Source organism: Ambystoma mexicanum, chromosome 9 (genome assembly GCF_040938575.1).
Source record: "Ambystoma mexicanum isolate Mex_15411 chromosome 9, UKY_AmexF1_1, whole genome shotgun sequence".
In the NCBI taxonomy this organism is placed as follows: Eukaryota; Metazoa; Chordata; class Amphibia; order Caudata; family Ambystomatidae; genus Ambystoma; species Ambystoma mexicanum.
The window spans coordinates 312935844-312955321 of record NC_090931.1 but is presented as its reverse complement, the minus strand read 5'-3'; the positions used below and the strand labels follow the sequence as shown (position 1 = coordinate 312955321).

The following is a 19478-nucleotide window of genomic DNA, read 5'->3' as shown; positions in this document are numbered from 1 at the left end:
CTCAGAATGGTCCAAGACCACGTCTGAGCCCCCCAAACGGCCTCTGGATCCCATCCTCTTAACGGAGGTCCGTCCGCTTCTGTTAAAGAGCGTGATAGAACTGGTTCTGCACTCAGAACAAGGCATGGGGTGGTACTCCACTTATTTCCTTGTGGTGAAGGATGATATGTGCTTGGGTCCTATTTTGGATCCGCTGCTGCTGAACTTGTCCCTACGCAAGGAAAAGTTCAAGATGGTTACCCTTGCCCAGATACTGCAAGCACTTGACCTGCAGAACTGGTTGGTGTCAATAGACCTTAAGGATGCCTACTTTCATGTTACAGAGATGCAAGAAGTACCCTACGGTTTGTGGTGGGCCAGCAGCATTACCAGTTCAAAGTCCTGCTGTTCCGCTCTTTCATCGGTGTCCACGGTTTTCACCAACCTGCGAGCAGTGGTGCCGGATCGCCTCAGGAGGGAGGGCATCCATCTCTTTCCCTACCTGGGCGACTGGGTCGTCCTAGCTTGCTTAGTCTAGCGAAGAGCATCTTCTCCACACATGCTCCCTTTTGCACAGCCTGGGCTGTGCCATGAACTGCAAAATGTCTCCAGTTTTGCTGTCCGTCTGTCCGATTTATCGGGGCAGTCTAGGACACTGGTCAAGGCAGGGCGTTCCCGCCAGAAGACTGAGTGGCGAACATCTTTCGGATGGTCCATGTCTTTCAGTTCCAAGAGCGAGCCTGGCCTCAGCCTTCTTTGCGCCTTCTGGGCCTCATGGCTTCTTGCATCCTCGTGGTGCCAGAGGCGAGGCTTCGCATCAGATTGCTTCAGTGACTTCTCTGTTGCCAATGGTCGTATTTTCAGGGCCACATGTCGGACCTTTTACAGGTCTTGGACCAGGTGGCTCGGGATCTAGCGTGGTGGGCCATACAAGACAACTTGCTGAGGGTGCGTTGTTTCGCCAACCTTGGCCCCAGGTGACTGGCCACGGATGCTTCTCTGACTGGTTGGGGTGCTCATCTGTTGGATCTGACAGTGCACGGACTGTGGTGTCCAGCAGATTCTCAGGAACACATCAACTTGCTGGAGCTTAGTGTAATCAGTCTGGCTTTGACCAATTTCCTCCCCTCTCTGAAAGCAAGGCTGCTGATCCTGACAGACAATAAATACAGTGGCTATGCACTGCTGTAAAGAACAAGGTGGTGTGGGGTCCTTGCCTCTGTGCAGAGAAGCAATGGGAAGCAATGGGACTGTGGCTCTGGGCTCTGGAGAACAGCATTTCTCACATGGCAGCCCATCCAGCCGGAAGGGAGGATTTCACAGCGGATGCCTTGAGCAGGTTGATTTCAGCCTCCCACGAGTGGTAGCTTAGTCGGGAAGTTCTGGAGATGAGCTTCTGTTGGAGGACTCCACAAGTGGACCTCTTCTCTTCCAGTTTCAACTGGGCGTGCAAGTTGTTCTGCTCCAAGGAATTTCCTCATCTGGGCGCTCTGGGGACGTGTGGACGGTAGAGTGGACATTCAACCTCCTTTGTTTTCCAGCTGATCCCTGTCATTATGCTGGTTCAATGGAGATTGCGCCTGTCGGGAACCACACTCCTTCTGTTTGCTCCGCACTGATCCCAGAGAATGTGGTATCTGGAGTTGGTGGGCATGGCCATTTGCCCTCTTTGGCACCTTCTAAGGAGAATGTAGGGTGTATAATATCGAGATCTAGTATTACGCACACCTTGTTTTTAGATTGTGAGTGCAGGGGAGAAATTGCAGTTCTGGCACAAAAAACTGCTAATGTGCATCAAGAAAAAAGTAGTGTCCTAGTTGGTGGGTAAGTAGCAATGAATCCTCATGCTTCATATACCTACAAAAAGTAAATCAACAAAGATTCTTTAGTTTACGGATTTCATATGGGGTAAACAATCGTCAAACATGGTGTACATTGTTTTACTGCAATACAGCATCACCTTATTCATTGAGGATCATGTAGATGAAGGTGGTCTATGTATGAGTTGTAAACATTTTTTGATCGGATGAGTAGAGGTTATCCACCTAATGCATTTCTGCTCCTGATGAAGGGACTATGATCCCGAAACGCTAGAGCTCATATTTGTATGTACAACACTGTCTATTACTACAGTTTTTGTATAGCACAAACTAAACTCTTTCATGACCAGATAAATCTAAAAATCTATTGACTTCATGTTTATGTAAACATTGATATAAAATATTGACTGAGTTTTCCTCAGCTTGAATGGTGTGCAGAGAATTGGGCGTGCTCCGCCTTAACCTCAGGCAGCCTGAACCTTCATGCTTGGCTACCTAGGGGCTGGTATACAGGGAGTGGGGCTTGTCGGACAGCGTCTTCGATGTGCTGCTTTCACCATGAAGCCTATTAATGCCTGCAGATGGTGTACATTTTTAGCTTATAATTATAATTGGTTTTGTTATAACGCGCTTAATACCCAAGAGGTTTCTAAGCGTGGACCCGGAATTCGAACCTGTGTTGCTCTGCATCGTCTTGCTTCCAAGATGAGTGCATTGCCCCTGACCTATCCTACTGGCATGGAGCGGGATCTGGACCCTTTATACTCTCCTTTCCCGTGTTGAATTTTCTGCTGTCTTTAGCCCAAGCGGGCCTACAGATTGGCACTCGCCGCTATTTTGGTGTTCAAGAGGTTCCCCGGAACAGGACTCATTAATCACAATCACCACACACCATCGGTTTTATGGTCCCTCACGATCAGAGTGCTAAGGAAAAAGGTTTAATCTGAGGTCACTGGGTGCAGCGCCTCAATATATACTGGCCCGATGTCATGTCCCACGCAGGGTGCGTAGAGGTGTCGGACAGTGCAGACTCGGAGGTGTTGCAAATGTTTCTAAAGAACAGCTACCCTGGAACAGGATTATGATAGATTAGGAGTCCTTGGGAGGAACATCCACCAGAAAAAACATTACCGAGAGGTACGTAATTTGTTATTCTTAGACTCTGTTACTTTGTTACTATTGCTCTTTGGGTGGTCTCATGCATTTTGAAACATGACAACGTTTACAAGACTAAGAGTGCTCCTAAATGTCATCATGCTCGCTGTATGCAAGCTGAAACTATTTCTGGAGTATTTCAGGATCAAGATACAATTAATGTTATCTGCAGGGCATGCACCTGGTCTTTAATGCTATCCTTCTGGTTTTTGTCCAGGCTGCCCTGTAAACCTTGTTTGGTTAGGAGATCAATTACAAAAGCCCTTTGAAATGGTACTGCTTTATGAATCTATACTGGTTTGGATGAAAGGGGTTGGGACATACTCTTCATAACTACTATACCCCTAGTCCATAGTACCCTTTCATCATAGTCTCCTACCTTCTCCTCTAATCCTATCAGTATGTTAGTCCTGGTTTAGGCAGATGGAAAATCGCTGGTGGACGATTTAGAAAGTGGAGCATGCGGAGCGCTTTGCGACTATACAAAGGCACATAGCTCTGCACTTCAAAAATTTGGTTTTACTATGCAAACATGGCTCCTGCCTACTCCCCGTTGGCTGGTTGTCCTACTACTATGGCAATAAGTAGTCAGGAACTAGGAGTACAGTATCCACTATTGTTTGTAACTTTCCAAAATCTTTCAAACAGGAGGGTTACGCTTGTGAATCCCTGCAATACAACCATTGTGAGATTTCTGTATATCCTCTGCATTGCATCTTATAATAACTTTCTTGACAATGCTGTCGTCAATAAAAAGAACCAATTCCAGGCCAAGTGCTTGAATTTATTGCATTATGTAATGAAAATGCAATAAATGCAAATACAATATTAGGCATTTGGAATCTGGGCAGCAGTAGAGAGGCGGGTGAGGGTCCTGTTGCCTGTCCTTTATGTATTGCACAGCTTTCATATGACGAAAGGGAGCTTATGCTCTTGCTTGCTTTCATACACAGGTTTTAAGCACTGTTTGTGGGAATTCGATGCCCCACCCCAACAAACAAGCTTTTAGCCGCCCTGTTTCGTCACTGATCATGTGAAAGTGGTCAGTTATCTGGTAACACTTGGGTGTGGTATGATGTTATAGTTCTTCTTACCAAGTGATATAGTGCTACTTTGAAAAATCAGAAGGTTTTTCCCTGCGCAAACCCTGGGGATTCTTTGCTCAGGTGGCCAGGTCACGGACATCGCCTTTGGATCCAAACCAGGTGGTGGACGTGTGCGGGAGGATCACCTGAGTGGGAGGTCCTCGTGGAGTGAGGCAGAGACACCTGATGATGAGATACAGTATCCCCCTTCTTCCAGTTACCTACAATCTCACACTCCCTCCACCGATTTGGGACATTTCCAAAAATACATCATCACCCCCTGCCCATTTTCACAAATTACTGGGGCGAAGAAGAGACAACTGGGAGTAGTAAAGATTACCTTTATAAAACACCTTACGACACAGAGGAAAGACTGCCACCAACTACCCTCATGTTGTCCCGCTAATGAGATCAGGCAGGGTCAGGCACTTAATTTTAATCGTACACCCCTGACCCCTATTACCTCTCCCCACAATGGTTAAAAGGAGGACCACTGAGATACACCTGAGGCAAGGCAGTGCACCAGAAGGAGCAGCTCTTCCAGAGAGGTGGTGAGCCAGACAAAGGAGAGCAATAGATCAGAGGGCTTTGGGAAAGAAGCTAAGGGCCAGAAACCCCTTTTGCCGGAAATCGTTGAATCCTGAAAGCCGTGAGGGCTACACCAACCAGCCAAGCTGGGAAGAGAGAGCAATTGTATTAATTGCAACAAGGTTAACAGCTGTCCTCCCGGGTGCATGGCAGAGTTGGGGAGGCACCAGAACAGCAAGACTAACGGCCTTGACTTCACATTAAACTACGCGACAAGCAGGCAAGCCTCTCTACCCAATTGGTGAGTCAAGTGTCCGGTCTGTGATTCGGAGTGCTTGCAACTTTTGCTAAGGGAAAATGAAGGTTACGCAAGAGAAGATATGCTGCGAGAGAAAGTGAACCTATGTTTCGGAATATTGACTCACAAATACTAAGTAGCAGAGTGGTCAGGCGAAAAGGAGGTATCCCATTCAAAAGCCTCTGTGAAAGGAAGATGGAAAGAAGTGAAATAAGTGAACGCATAACGGCGGATACATTTGAAAGGTGTAAACCAGCCAGTTTGATCCCGGGCCAAGGGGAAACTTGGAGTGTAAAGTGAACTTAGGGGAAACTAAGGATACAGTAAAAAAAAAACAGGGAAAAATAATGATTGTAAGAATCCTATGGTAAAAAGTCGAAGTGGTCATGTCAAGGTAAAGCAAATGTCCTCACAGTTGCGTAAGGCTTCGACAAGCTGGAAAAGACTTGAGCCCAACAGAGGGAAGTCTTAAAGAAAGATATGATGAAAGGATGGGGTAGGGAACCCCGGAAAGCAAATAAGTAAGAAAATCTTGCGCACGATTTGAGGGGAGCTTAAATGAAACTGTAGCCAGATTGAAAGACACCTGTTGAGCTGTGCAGAAAAGAAGGGGGGATAACCTGGAGATGGGAAGCCGAGAGGTTTAACCCCCCAATTTTTGTGACTGGCAAATTCGAGAACTAAAGAAGGCTCTGGGAGACAGAGCAGACCGCAATTCGGAGTGTGTATGAGTGCAAAGTGTTCCTCCAAAAACCTGTGTGCCATATAACGTGGGGAAGAGGAGCCCATAGTGAGAGAGATTTCTTCCATTCAGACATTTTTGTTTCACATTGATTTTTCCTTTACTAATACATTTCCCTGTACACATTTATTATAATAGAGTGAGGGCAGGCATTAGGTTTTCTAGTTTAAATAATATTATTTGGACCAGCCTGACCAGGACTGTTTCTTTCATTTTGATGGTCAAGTGCGCTCCCATCTTAGTTTTAGGGCAAGATAGGAGTTTTTAAATTAAATAAAGGTTTTCAAACTTGTGAATATTGTGTCCGTGTCCATTGTTGGATACCATGCCTTTCTCATACTACACATGAGGGACTTGAGTTATGGAATGTAGCTGAATATTTTAAGTCTGACTTGGTTAGAAGTCCTCTCCTAATGACTTACTTCGTGTGGATGCTTAAATCTCCATCAAGGCTCACCTACCATTTTAGTGTTTTTGACTTGTACAACTAGATGCCTAGTTAAGTAAGGGGATTTGACAAAAAATGTGTGTGGCGAACGAGGGAACAGTTTGCAACGTTCTAGCACAACACGTTGTTGCAGAAAAATTATGCTACCCATGTACCTAAAATCTCCCATAATCTATTTTAAGGGTTCCAAAAAATAATGTGTTAGGGGATAGCCATTTAGGATTCATCTGCCAAGTGTTTCCCCCCCATTTAGTGTGATGTAAGTCTTTAAGAGTTGCATGTTATTTGGTCTAACCTCTTCTCTCCTGTGCACTATAGGGGCAGAAAGATGGTGGATTTAAACACAAATCATTTCTGGACTTCACCGGGCTGGATTTGGAACTTTTCTGGAAATTCTACAGTGCACTAAAACAGAAGTAAGACTAGAAGTGTTTTTATTTTTAAATCTACAATGCCTTTTCCAAAATAACGAACCCTTGATCCCCCCCCCTCTCGAATGGATTATGTCCTCCCATGTATTCCTCATCTTATGATAATTATCTCTCCAGGTGCTTCGGATTTTATTTTTTTCGACAGAGGGCGCTGTGTGCAGTGTCGTTGAGTTGATGTCCCTCGAAGGCCTCAGTTCGACGGTCAACGTCATCATCTGTTTAAGTAGCTCACGCAGCGTCTGTTAGCTTCAGTTCAATTTTTCAGAGCTAACGCTTTGAAAGAATTACAGCACGCTTCGTTATTCAGTCTAAACAGCGATTTCCGTTTGAAAAATGTCTTCTTCGTCAACACCATCGACGCACAAGTCAGGCTTCAAGAAGTGCCAAGACTGCGGGTCGAAGATGTTGGTCACCGACCCCCACGCGTATTTGTCTGTGGTGTCTGGGTTCCGGAAACCTTACCTCCGACTGTGGCTCGTGTCAGGCGATGACTGTAAAGGTAAATTGGCAGTGGGGAGGTTACCTTCGAAGTCACCTTCGAAGAGGTCGAAGACCGATGAGTCAAGGGATTCTTCCTGATGCAAAAAGTACAAACGGTCTAGATCGAGAAGTCGATTGGCCATTCTTCATCTTATTCTTTGAAGAGGGCCAAGAAGAGTAGTCATAGGTCACCTTCGACCTCCATTGATTATGCAACGTAGATAATCAGGTTTCCTGCGAAATCTGATTTCCCGGCTAAATGGGACGCATTTCGTAGCGCAATGCTTTGAATCTTCGAGAATGCGGCCTCACCCCCTCGAAGGACAAGCAGAAAAGCCATGCCCAGTCGCTCCGCATAAGGACGACAAAGGGAAGTCGAAGAAAAAATATTCAAAGCCGAGCTTGAATCCGGTTTTGCATCGAGAAAGTTCTCTATCCGACGAAAAATCGACAAGGGCACAAGAAGTCGACCACTTTGCAGACTTCAGTGTCGTCTGAGCCATCGATGCCGATATCGAAGTCAATGCCGATTTCGAAGCCGTTGTCGATGACTACGACAACTACTTCGACATTGTTGAAGCCAGTAGTGGTACAGGAAAACATTTACAAATCTTTACCTAAAACAGACTATTTTAAGTCTTTGTCAGCCATACATGAGTAGGAACCTCCTTCTGATGACAATAAACCACCTTTTGAACTACAGTTCGGCAACCCTAATGTGCCACAGGAACTAATATCTGATGAGTCCGGAGTAAGAGATTTATATGATAACCTTCAGTCAGCCAGTGGGTTGGATACCTCGCCAGAGTTAGTTTGGCAAACCAAACCCAACTGAGCATGCTGACTCTTCATATTAAAAACATATGGAAAAGGTTGTTGAATTTTAGGATGGAGTAGGCCTCCTTCTTTTGAGCAGGATGACATGACGGATATCTTGCACCAGGGTCCTCAGAAAGACCCAATTTTGCCCTTTCACATGGCATTACAGAAAAGGGACTCAGCAAATTGGGAGACACCAGAAACTGCGGCTGCAGTATATAAAAACTTTGCGAGGAAGTACAGATCATCCATCGGTGTCCCGGAGTACCTCACTAAGCATCCCACAACCGATTGATTGGTGGTTCAGGCTGCTACATCTACCAAGCAGTCAGTTTACCCATCCATTCCTCCTAAGAGGGTGGATGCCTGGGCGAGAAAGATTTTCACTGCTGGTAGTATGGCATTGAAGTCTACAGATGTGACTTGCACATGATCAAGATTTACATTTACCCTGTGGGACTGTGTTGCTATGGCGGCTGACCACATCCCAGAAGGAGAGGAAAGAGACGGCTTCCTGGCAATCATCAAGGATGGTAAGGAGGCCATGGGTGAATGCCTCCAATCAGCTGTGGATACTGCAGACACCATCAGCAGATCCATGGCGGCTAGCACAGTGTTATGCAGATTTGCATGGTTGAGGAAGGCCGGGTTTGCACCAGATGTGCAAGCTAGACTACTTAACCTGCCCTTTGAGGGCTCAAGGCTTTTTGGCAGCAAGGCGGATGAGAGTTTGGAAAAACTGCAGACCTCAAAGGCAGCGGTTAAATCCCTTAGCGCCACCATTAAACAGCCTCAACAACCCTATTTGGGCTAATCTTCCTGGAGGCGTAAATCCTTTCGATTCTGCTCCTCATTTGGAAGAGGAAAAGCAGGTCAAAGAGGTCAGAGAAGGGTGGACAAGGGAGAGGTGTTAAGTCAGCCCAAGCTGCGATAGCCTTACCTTCAGCTGCTGCTTCAGCTGCCTCTAAACCAATCTGAGGCCTTGACTCACAAGACCCCGGTGGGAGGCAGGCAGACTTCGCATCTGAAAGAATGGCGGGGCATTAATTCAGATGCCTGGGCACTGGCAACTGTGGCCCAAAGTTACTGCTTCCTTTCCAAAAATGGCCTCCGGATCATCCACCGGGAAACCACCTTTTCAAAATTTCCGCATCCGCTCCTTGTGCAGGACATTTTGACCCTGCTAGAGAAGGGTGCAATAGTACATGTACATGTAGCAGAAAGGAACAAGTGTTGGTATTCCCCATACTTTCTGATTCTCAAAAAGGACAGATGATTGAGACCCATCTTGGACTTAAGAAGGTTCGACAAGTTCCTCACGAAGGACAAGTTCAGGATGGTTACCCTTTCTCAGTTCCTTCAGGCTCCCCAACATCAAGAATGGATGGTATCATTGGACCTTCAGGATGCTTACTTTGAAGTGCCTATCCATCTCAAGCACAACGTACCTGAAGTTCGCGGTTGGCAGTTCGCATCAGTTTCGAGTCCTGCCATTCAGGCTGACCTGAGCCCAAGGGTTTTTCACCAAGTTGATGGTGGTGATGGTGGTGGCAGCGAGTCTCAGGAGAGGGGGGCAGGATTCACACTATCCCGACCTAGACGATTGGCTGATCATGGCTCGTTCACCCGAACAAGCCCTGGAACATCTCAGCGTGATCTGCCACGCTCTCCACAAAGTGGGCTGCTCCCTAAATTACAAGAAGTCTCACTTGATACCATCCCAAAGACTCCAATTTATTGGGGCAGTCCTGGATACTTACTCGGGTCAAGCCTCGCCACCTGATGTGAGACCTCAACACATTCTGCAGATGGTTACCAAATTCCGGAGTGCCCAGCATCTTCCGGCTTTCGATTATCGGAGGTTGCTCGGTCTCATGGCATCCTGCATTTTCCTGGTGCCACAGGCTTGCCTGAGATTGTGATCCCTCCAATGGGCTCTCGGAGCTCACTGGTCCCAGTTCTCAGGCAGAATGTCTGCAAGTTCCGAACAGAGTTGCTCAGGACCTTCTGTGGTGGGCTTGCAAAGACAACATTCTCAAGGGAGAATCGTTTTGGCAGCCATAGCCGGAGATAAAGGTAATGACGGTCGCTTCACTCATGGGGTGGGGTGCCCCAGACTAGCCTGAAGGCCTTCCTGCCATCTGTACAGGGAATGAATGTCCTGATAATGATGGACAACACAGTGGCCATGTACTACCTCAACAGGAGAGGTGGTGTAGGGTCACTACCACTGTACAGAGAGGCAATGCAGCTCTGGTTCTGGGCAATACAAGAAGGAATTTCTCTATCAGCAGTTCACCTAGCCGGAGAGCAGAATACGGTGGCGGACACTATGAGCAGGCCAAAGCCCAGTCTTCCACGAGTGGGAACTAGCCCAGGAAGCCCTTCAAGAGATATTCACCCTTTGGGGAACCCCTCAAGTGGATCTGTTTGTGACCGTGTCAACCAGAAGTGCAAACTGTTTTGCGGAAGGGAATTTCCTGCAAGAGGAGCTCTAGGGGATGCGTTCGTGGTGGACTGGGAGTTTCCACTCCTGTACGCGTTTCCTCCAATCCCCGTCATTCCTCGCGTGATCAGGAGGTTCAGAAAGTTCGGGAAACCTGTGATCCTAATTGCCCCGGATTGGGCCAGGAGGACGTGGTACCCAGACCTTCTGCACATGTCCATCTGCCCTCCAATACGTCTTTCACACAAAGAGAGGATCTTCTCTCGCACGAGGAAGGTCTGGTTCTCTCTTCCAGAGGTGAAGATACTCAGCCTTCATGCTTGGTTTCTAAAAGGCTGCGATATAAGGATTGGAACCTCCCGGATGACGTAATGGAGATTTTGCTTTCGGCCAGAAGGCCAGCAACAAAATCTTTGCACCCGTTGGAACAAGTTCAGCAACTGGTGCAGGGATAAGAATGTGGATCCCTTTCTATGTGCTTTCCTTTTTATTACATTTGGCAAATCCGGGGCTCCAGATTGTAACAATTAAGGGTTACCTAGCGGCTGTTTTCATTTTCAAGCGCTCTTCAGAGGAGGATTCATAATTTAAGATCCCTCTGATAGTTCAGTACTTGAAAGGCCTTACTAATGTATATCCACCGGTCCCATTCAATGTCCATGTATGGGATCTCAATCTAGTGTTAAAGTTTTTAACATGCATTCCCTTTGAGCCTTTACACTCATGTCCTTTAAGACTCTTGACATTAAAAACCGTTTTGCTTATTGCAATAACATCAGCATGCAGGGTAAACAAGTTGCAGGCTGTTTCCTGCCAACCTCCACATACAGTATTCCCTAAAGACAGGTTTATTCTCAAGGTAAAGACTTCTTTTTTACCGAAGGTAGTCTCCGACTTCCACTTGTCGCAACAATTCACCTTACCAGCTTTTTATCCACCATCCAGGAGAGGTTGCATATCCTGGACCTGAAATGAAGCAGCTCCCAGCCTTCTAAGGTTGACTTGCAAGGTTTATTGAATGTTTCTTGGGTATCTTTACAGGCAGTCAGTCAAGTTACTTTTAAGTTACATAAAGGACATTAACACTGGCAGCCCCTCACCCAGGCAGAGGGCTAACCAACTGACCAGGCTACAACCTTCACTCACACATTCCAACACTCAGGCATCAACACTCCACATGACATCACAACATTCCTGCTTACCCAGGCAAGCCATACACAACACATCTCCCCCTTTACATTAGCACACCACACACACCAAGCACTACACAACAGGACCCAAAAAGGGTTCTCAGTTTTTATATATCCAGAATGGCTAAATTTCACCGAGCTGACCAATTATTCATTGGCTATACTGGCCCCAAATTGGGTCTTATGGTTACTAAAAAAACCATATCCAGATGGATCCTCCTGGCTATTGGCGAATCCTAAAGATTAGCGGGCAAGGGCCAGCCGAAAAGCCTAAGGGCACATTCCACAAGGGGCATGATGGCAACTTCTGCTGCTCTTCAAAGAGGTGTTCTAATTAATGAAATTTGTTCAGTGGCCACTTGGTCGTCTATTCATATTCGTCTATTCATACCTTTTGTAAGACATAACTGCCTGGATTAATCTTTCAGTCAGGGAGGACAATTTGCAAAAGCGGTCCTTCATTCAGTCCGTGATTAGATCTAAATTTAATTGGTACTTCCACCTCCAAATTATTACTGCTTTGGAAGTCTATCATAAGATGAGGAATACATGGGAGGAACATCCAATCGAAAGAACGTTACCATGGGTAAGTAACTTGTTTTTCTACCTTCCTGTGCTCAGTACCCTTTTCTATACAGTCAGTGGAAGTTTCATAGTTCTGCTTGCTGAGAATGGAGTCTCAGTAAATATAGGGAAATGTTTGTTGATTTTATTTGACAAAATTTCATCAGCCATGCTGGTACTAAAAATACATTTCCTTTCGTTTGTTTTTTGTACTGAATTGTTTTCACATATGACCAGGCTGCAGATTGTTGCTGAGGGAAGCATGGCATTCTTACTAGATAACAAGAAGTTACTTCTGGTTTTATCAGGAATCTTCTTATAGTTGAGCCATAATGTATGAGGCTGCACCTTCGGTCTTTCACAAAAAGCCTTGTTTTGTGGAGAAGTAGTGCAAAACTTGATCTGTTAGTATCTGCCCAGTGTTCTCTCACTAGCACTAAATAGTAACAGGAATTAATTGCACACCTGTAACAAAAGATCAAAGACTCTTGTATCATGGCAGTAACCGGTACTTCCCTCCCCCAACTTTCCTCAATGTGTTGAACTATCCCGTTTGATGGCTGTTGAGGTTCAGAACTGACGGCTAATGCATCCCCCGGTAAGCAAAATCCACCAAGAACCTGGGGTCACAAATTCAAATCTGAGACCTTGAAAAGATGAAACATTTTACCTGCTACTGGCTTGCGCAAATGAGTTGCGCTAAAACCTGTTACTTATCTTTTACTGTTACTGTGTGTTTAAAAAAATAACAGCATGTACACCAGTTCTAGGCAAGTGCCTAGTGCCTTTCCCCCCTTGGATGTTGTGTCTATATCTTGAGATGTCTTTGTAACGTATTCAAGTTTTCAAACCTTCATCAACTAGATCACAGCCGTAATAGTCTGAAGCATTTTCACTAGATTGTGGAGTGCTGACAAGAGAAAGAAACATTTTATAACTAGAGTGGCATTGCATGGCTGATTTTTTTGAGATGGTGCTGATAACCTAATTCAGCAGGCTGACTATTCTCGCTATTGGCATCTGTTTCTGTGTTTCCTTATCAGCCATTTTAGATGCACCCGCCAGAAGATGTTTACTCGGATTCCTGCCTTCCTGACTCCATTTTCTTTCTCTTGTTTTTCTCTCTTCCTGGGAGTTCTAATCATGACCTCCCTCAATAGCTTTGCCATATAATTTTTGCTTTACTTGAGAAGTTTCTTCCTTCACCTGCTAGCTTCTAGATTTTGAATTGACCCCAGTATCATTTATGCTCGTAAGATTTTCTTATTCTGTAGACTCAATTCCTTAAGATTTTATTCGAGCCGCACAAGGACTTCATTCAGTCTTTGATCACTGAAACAATTGTTTAATGAGACCTATATCGATATGGCTACAGGTAGCAAAGAAAACAGGACAGGCAGCAAAGTGGTTTCATAGGTTTATGCTCAATTCTGAAAGGGTCTTAGACATGACAGTTTGTAACATATGACACCTCATCTGTCATAGTATTACAGTTGAATATTTGTAATGCATTCAGCTTTGCAAGAGCTCTGATACTAGCTTTCTGCTAGGAGGGAGAAGAGGGAGTTGTGTGTTTTGCAGCATGCTTTAATAATACACTTATTGATTTGCTTTTGTGGACTGATAAGGATTTATTCGAAATTTAGTTCAGATCAAATATTGTTTGCTCATACTGAAAGTCTTAAAATATTGATTTGGATTTGATCATGGTATGCATGCCTCTTTAATTGGTTTATATCAAGTAAGGCTTCATATCCTAAAAAATAGGGTACTATGAGTAAAAACATGTTATCAACTGTTAAGCATGTAAGCATACATACAACTAATTCGCAAATTGCTAGTATAGTATACTGCAATGCTTGGTCTGTGGGTGATCAAGAAAATTGAGGAGTGGCTCATCGCTATCGCCTTGCGCGATGTTACTCTTTTGCTTTATTTGCTACCTATGAGAATTGGCTGGCGATTACATTTCCCTGGGGAGGTTTGATGGCAAACAGTGCCATATTTATTGACTTTCACCATGTTAAGCCCACTTGAATTAAAATATGCTACACGTCCTGAGCAATTTCACGAACCCGATCACTAATACTTCCCAGTAACATGCCAATGTTGAATGTCTTCTAGTGCTTAAATTGCTTTACCAAAAGTAATGTATGTGAATGTGGGGCCTACTTTCAATTCTGGACTCACTTGTGTTGAAATGGGTAGAAAGGGTTTTTGGTGTCTATGATGGTTCTTTCTGAATGAACTCATTTTGTTCCGATATTGTAGAAGGATCCAAATTGCATCCCTTTCTATGTGCTATGGCATAACCTTGTGTTCGATTATATACCCTTTGTTCTTTAATGTTCTACATGGGTTACCTGAGACAATTTTAAGTGGTAGGCTTCGTCAAGTTAGTTTGATCATGATATGTTTTACCTTTTTTTTTGGATGGGGGCCCCCTATGCCCTCCCTGCCTCCCATCCTGCTTACCCCAACTTTAGCTCACCACTGCATGCTCTTGCCCCATATAAACATTATTTCTGAGGCTTGTGGAATCTACTTAGATCATATGCTGTGCGTAGGCCGACATCTAGTGGAAGCTGCAGAGTATTAGTTGTTTTTTTTCGAAATTCGAAAAGGGATGTCGACAGGGCATGCCAGTAATACTATCCCTAGTGTGACGTCCACTGTACCCATGGTCATTCACGTGTCGAGGTCCCTCAGATTGTTTTTTTACACCATTGTAGATGGACGCTATATCGCAGAGTTCTGATTTCAGCATAACGCCTTTGATTTAGCTAATTAGAGTTAGTTACTTTTCCTATCCTTTATATCTTCGTTCTCCGACTATCGATAACCTTTCCGACAGCGGTGAAGAAAAAGACCTTCAAAGACTCCCATGGACGGATCCTTCCAGCCTTGGAGGGCCTCTTCGGGCTTCGGCCCACACAGTAGGGAGAGAGGGGGAGGACAGTCAAGAATGTATTTACCCCTTTTCATACATTATCTTCGCCTATTGTCATGATTCCTGCCCCTCATGTCCCCAGCCCTCCAAGATGTCAGACTGGAGCCAGGCCACGATCACCTATATGGCCCTCAATGGCCTCTCCATCCCTCAAAAGACCCACTTGCAGTCAGACTTGGCACTTGTGGCACCAGACTCACTCACTCACTCCCATAGGTTAACATTGGGGATTGGACTTGTAGTGCATTGATGGTGCCAAGATGGATTCCCCCACATATTTCGGTTTCCAGAACTGAATGTGCGGTCTAGTCTTTTGGGTGTGGTTCAGCCCAGAGACACCTGGGATACCCAGAGACTATTTAAGCCACACCCAGGCTGAGAAACATGCTTTGCGTTTTCTGCACGTGCAGCGTGACACTCACCGTGTTCGGAACGGTCTCCAGTAGACCTGCATCTTTCTTCTGCGCTCAGCTCCTGCAAGAACACCGTTAGGAACAGCCTTCCCTTGCGGCGCTTCTGCCCATCATTCATTGCTCCTTCTGTTCAGCAGGCATCTTCGACGGTGTCATTCCCATCCCGGCATGCTGCTTCCTAAGGGAAAAGAACAGAAAAAAGGCATTAGTAAGCATTCTGCAAATCTTCGCTTATTTTTTAATGCTGTACGAGCTTGAAACGCTTACCTGAATCCCAGCCGCTCTGGGGGAACTCTGTCTCCGGAACTTCTCATCCATCTGCAAGAGGGAAAAGACACTCCAGGTTAGTGTGGAAACATGTAGAGGCGCCGCATACCGCGCTTACCCACCGCATTTGTTCTTCATAACCGGCATCCACGCTGAAACCGTCGCGGCACCTAAAAGACACAGAAAAAGAACTCGGTTCAATGCAAATATGAAAGGGGTGCATCACGCATCGCGCTCACCTTCAGCACTACTCATTTTAGCAGCACGTCGCCATCCCCGGATGCCGGCCTTCATCTAAGGAAGGAAAGGAACGAAGTTAGATAACTGTTCAAAAGACTCATTATACTTACCTATCGGACTCTTGCCAGTGAAGTAACTAGGCAGCAACGAGCCCGCATCAATCAACGCGCCCCTGCGCTGAAAGCAGGACGGAGAGCACACTATCCAAGAAAACAAGGTGAGCTGTGGATCAAAGGGAAGGATTGGACCCCGGGGAAGAAGGGGTTCAAGCACACAGAGACAATAGGGAGTTAAACTCTACCAATCCTGTGTTTCAGGCCCAGTCTCCAGTCGAATAGCCTCCAGGGAAGGGTTCGAGGTCGTAAGAGGTTAGAACAGGCTGAGTGACATCCCCGTGGATACCAGCTGAGCGTTACACCCATCTGCCGTTTCATTTAATTATGAATAGAACCCCTTTCAAGTTCTGGCCAAAGTGCAACAAAAAATTCTCCTTGGTCGACAAGCACCTGGTGTTCAACCTTTGTCTCCCTCGGGATCACGTCGAAGGTACCTGTCGAGCCTGTCAGCTCTTTAAACCTAAGATGTTAAAGGACCGTTTAACCAAGCGCTGGGCCCACCACATCATACAGGCCGAAGCCACCATGGACGTGGAGGGGACCTACAGCGACGGCAGCAACACTGCATTTTTGGACGGCGAAGGCGACGGGGTTACTTCGATTTCCCGAGCGCAAGCCTCCGACCCCAGCAGACAGGCCGGCGGCCCTGTTATGGGGACGACCCCTAGCGGCATCATCGCTCACGCAGCCCCTTCCACTAAGCACAAAGCCAAGGGCTGTGACTCGACACGTTTATCGACCAAGGGCCCACACATGACGTCTAGGGAGAGGTCCGTAGAATCCCTGTCCTCTGAGCACTGGAGGTCCCAATCGCTGCATGACAGGCCCCGACTCTCGAAAGACAGTGCAGATGTCAAGTCTAAAGCCATTACCGTCCATCGCACGTCGACAGGCGAGACGGCGGGTCTCCCCACAGCCCAAGTTTGACGTTCCTCGTCAAAAACGGCTAAAGATTCCATCCAGTCTGGATTAGCCCACTTGGTAAAGAAACACGTCCCGAAAAGCCTACTGAAGGGCAAGGAGAACAAGAAGCACACTTCTAAGACACCTCATAAGGAAAGGTCCCATTCTACACCAAAGGAGAGGGATCCCCATCCTCAAAAGGAAAGGGATTCACATCCTCGGGAAGAGTATTCCTTGGCAGCAGCCCTAAAGAATAAGGGTCAGCCCTCACCTGTAGCCCTAGTTACTCCTCGGGCTTTTTCACTAAGCCCTATGTCCATTCCAACCTCTGCCCAATGGACATGTGAGGAAATAGATAGTCATGAGAAGGATGACCTTTATGGCAAATTTTTTCAAAATGAACCCAGGTTCTTTCCAAAACTACCGAATCACACCTCCCACGACAGCTGCCTCTGGTTCTCAAGCCACTGCAGATGCCCCTATTCCTCAGCCCCCTCCACCCTGTAAGAGGGCTTGTCCTGAGACCCTGGCTATCCCATCCCAGGTGGACCCTCCCTTCATTGATCTGTATGACACAGACTGACACTGTAGATGCCTATACAGCTCAGGAGGGCACAGAACCAGACTACGGCGATGAAGAGGAAGATATGTATAACATAGCCTCTCCCGTCACTATAGACCCCTCAGTAGTGGATTCACCTATAGACAACCAGCCACTACAAAATGACATGTTCATCAAGGCAGCTGAAGATTTTCAGATTAAAACGCGGGAGACTCAACAAGACGAGGGCTTTGTTGAGAACGTTTTAGGGGATAAAAAGGCGGTCACGCAGTTCATTCCCATCCTGCAGTCTATCAAACGGAGGATCCACCCATCCCTGGAAACACCTAACCAGAGGCGGGCAGTTAATCCGCGCATAGAAAAGCTCTTCCGACCTGCTCCCACAGATCTTCTCTATATCAGAGGACCGCTCAAGCCAGACTTTCTGGTAGTTACAACAAGAAAGAGAGCAGGGACACCCTTAGCCTCAGTAGAGGCACCTCCAGACAAGGAAAGTAAGAAGCTTTATACTATGGGGCGGAAATAGCCTCTTTGGCGGCCTTTCAGGCTCAGATCGCTAACAATACCACACTTCTGGCGAGTTATGACTGCCACAAATGGGATGAGGTGTCCTCATTGTCTTCAGCTCCTGAAACCCTTAAGACTCAATTGGCCTTCGTGGCGGCAGAAGGCAGAGCAGTTTCTAGCTGCATTCTGAAAAGTAATCTAGACGCTGCTGACCATGCAGGCAGAATTATTGCAGACGGGACCATTATTAAGAGACATGCGTGGCTACGCCAAACTGGCTTCAAGCAGGAGACTCAAGCTACGCTGCTTAATATGCCTATTGAGCCCAACGTCCTTTTTGGGAAGGCTGTTGAAGACACCCTAAGATGGGCGAAAGAGGAATACAACACCTTAAAGTCCTTGGGCCAGCTTACCAATAAACCCACAGGGCAAAGGGGTAACAATAGTAATTTACATCGCTTTCACTGACAACATTTTCAAAGTGGTTCAAACTACAACCAAAATCAAGGATCCTCTTGGGGTAACAATCAAGGCCAGGCCTCACAGGGTTACCAAAGAGGACAGCGCAGATCTCGCAGCCGGGGGAGGTAGAGGTGGAGCCACACCTCCAAAACAGTGACTACCCGCTTCAGGTGCCCTCCCATGCCTCTCCAGTAGGAGGGCGTATTTCAAGCTTCACCCAAGCATGGGAGGGAATTACCTCAGACAAATGGGTGTTATCCACTGTGGCGGGCGGTTATTATGTGGAACTGATCCAGCAACCCCGGAACCATCCCCGCGTCGAAAGACTCACTCGAAGGAAGAACAACACATCCTTCGCGAGGAAATTGCGACCTGCTCCAAACTGAAGCCATAGAAGACGTCCCAGCGCACCAGTTAAACAAGGGTATTTATTCAACCTACTTCCTTGTGCCAAAAAAAGATCTAACAATGTGCCCAGTATTAGACCTACGCCCTGCAAACAACTGTCAAGCCCCAAAGGTTCCGCATGACTACGCTACAAGAGGTAATGCCCCTGTTAAAGCGGGAAGACTACATGGCAACATTGGATATGAAAGATGCCTATTTTCATATTACAATGTTCCCAGCGCACAGAAGATTCTTGCGATTTAAGATGGCAAACCAGCACTACCAATTCAAGGTGCTACTCTTCGGAATAGCATCCGCACAAAGGGTATTCACAAAGGTACAGGGGAGACTCCCCAAATTTGGAGACAAAACATTTAAGAACCATCAACCTCCTCTTTCATTTGGGCTTCTCAATAAATGATAAAAAATCGAGCCTAGTGCCAAGCACGACCAAACAGTTCCTAGGAGCTGTAATAGACTCGAAAGAGGGGTTAGTCTGCCCATCAGAGGAAAGAGTCCAAAATTTGTTACTGCAAATACCTAATTATCAGGCCGGCTGCCAGATAAGCGTACACAAAGCTATGCGTTTGCTATGCATGATGGCATCTTGCATTTACCTGGTACCTCACGCACGCCTGCGCACGTGCCCCATGCAGGAGTGGTTGGTGAAACAGTGGTCTCAGGCA

At 46.3% G+C, this 19478-nt stretch overlaps 1 protein-coding gene across 3 annotated transcripts in view; it reads left to right on the top strand.

Moving 5' to 3' along the window:
* Positions 1 to 19478, top strand: part of ZZEF1 (zinc finger ZZ-type and EF-hand domain containing 1) — a 3309810-nt gene that overhangs the window by 748469 nt on the left and 2541863 nt on the right. For all 3 annotated transcript variants that reach the window (XM_069614719.1, XM_069614718.1, XM_069614717.1), the window contains exon 14: positions 6374 to 6471. In XM_069614719.1, the coding sequence (XP_069470820.1) occupies positions 6374 to 6471 (98 nt within the window). The remainder of the gene's footprint in view (positions 1 to 6373; positions 6472 to 19478) is intronic.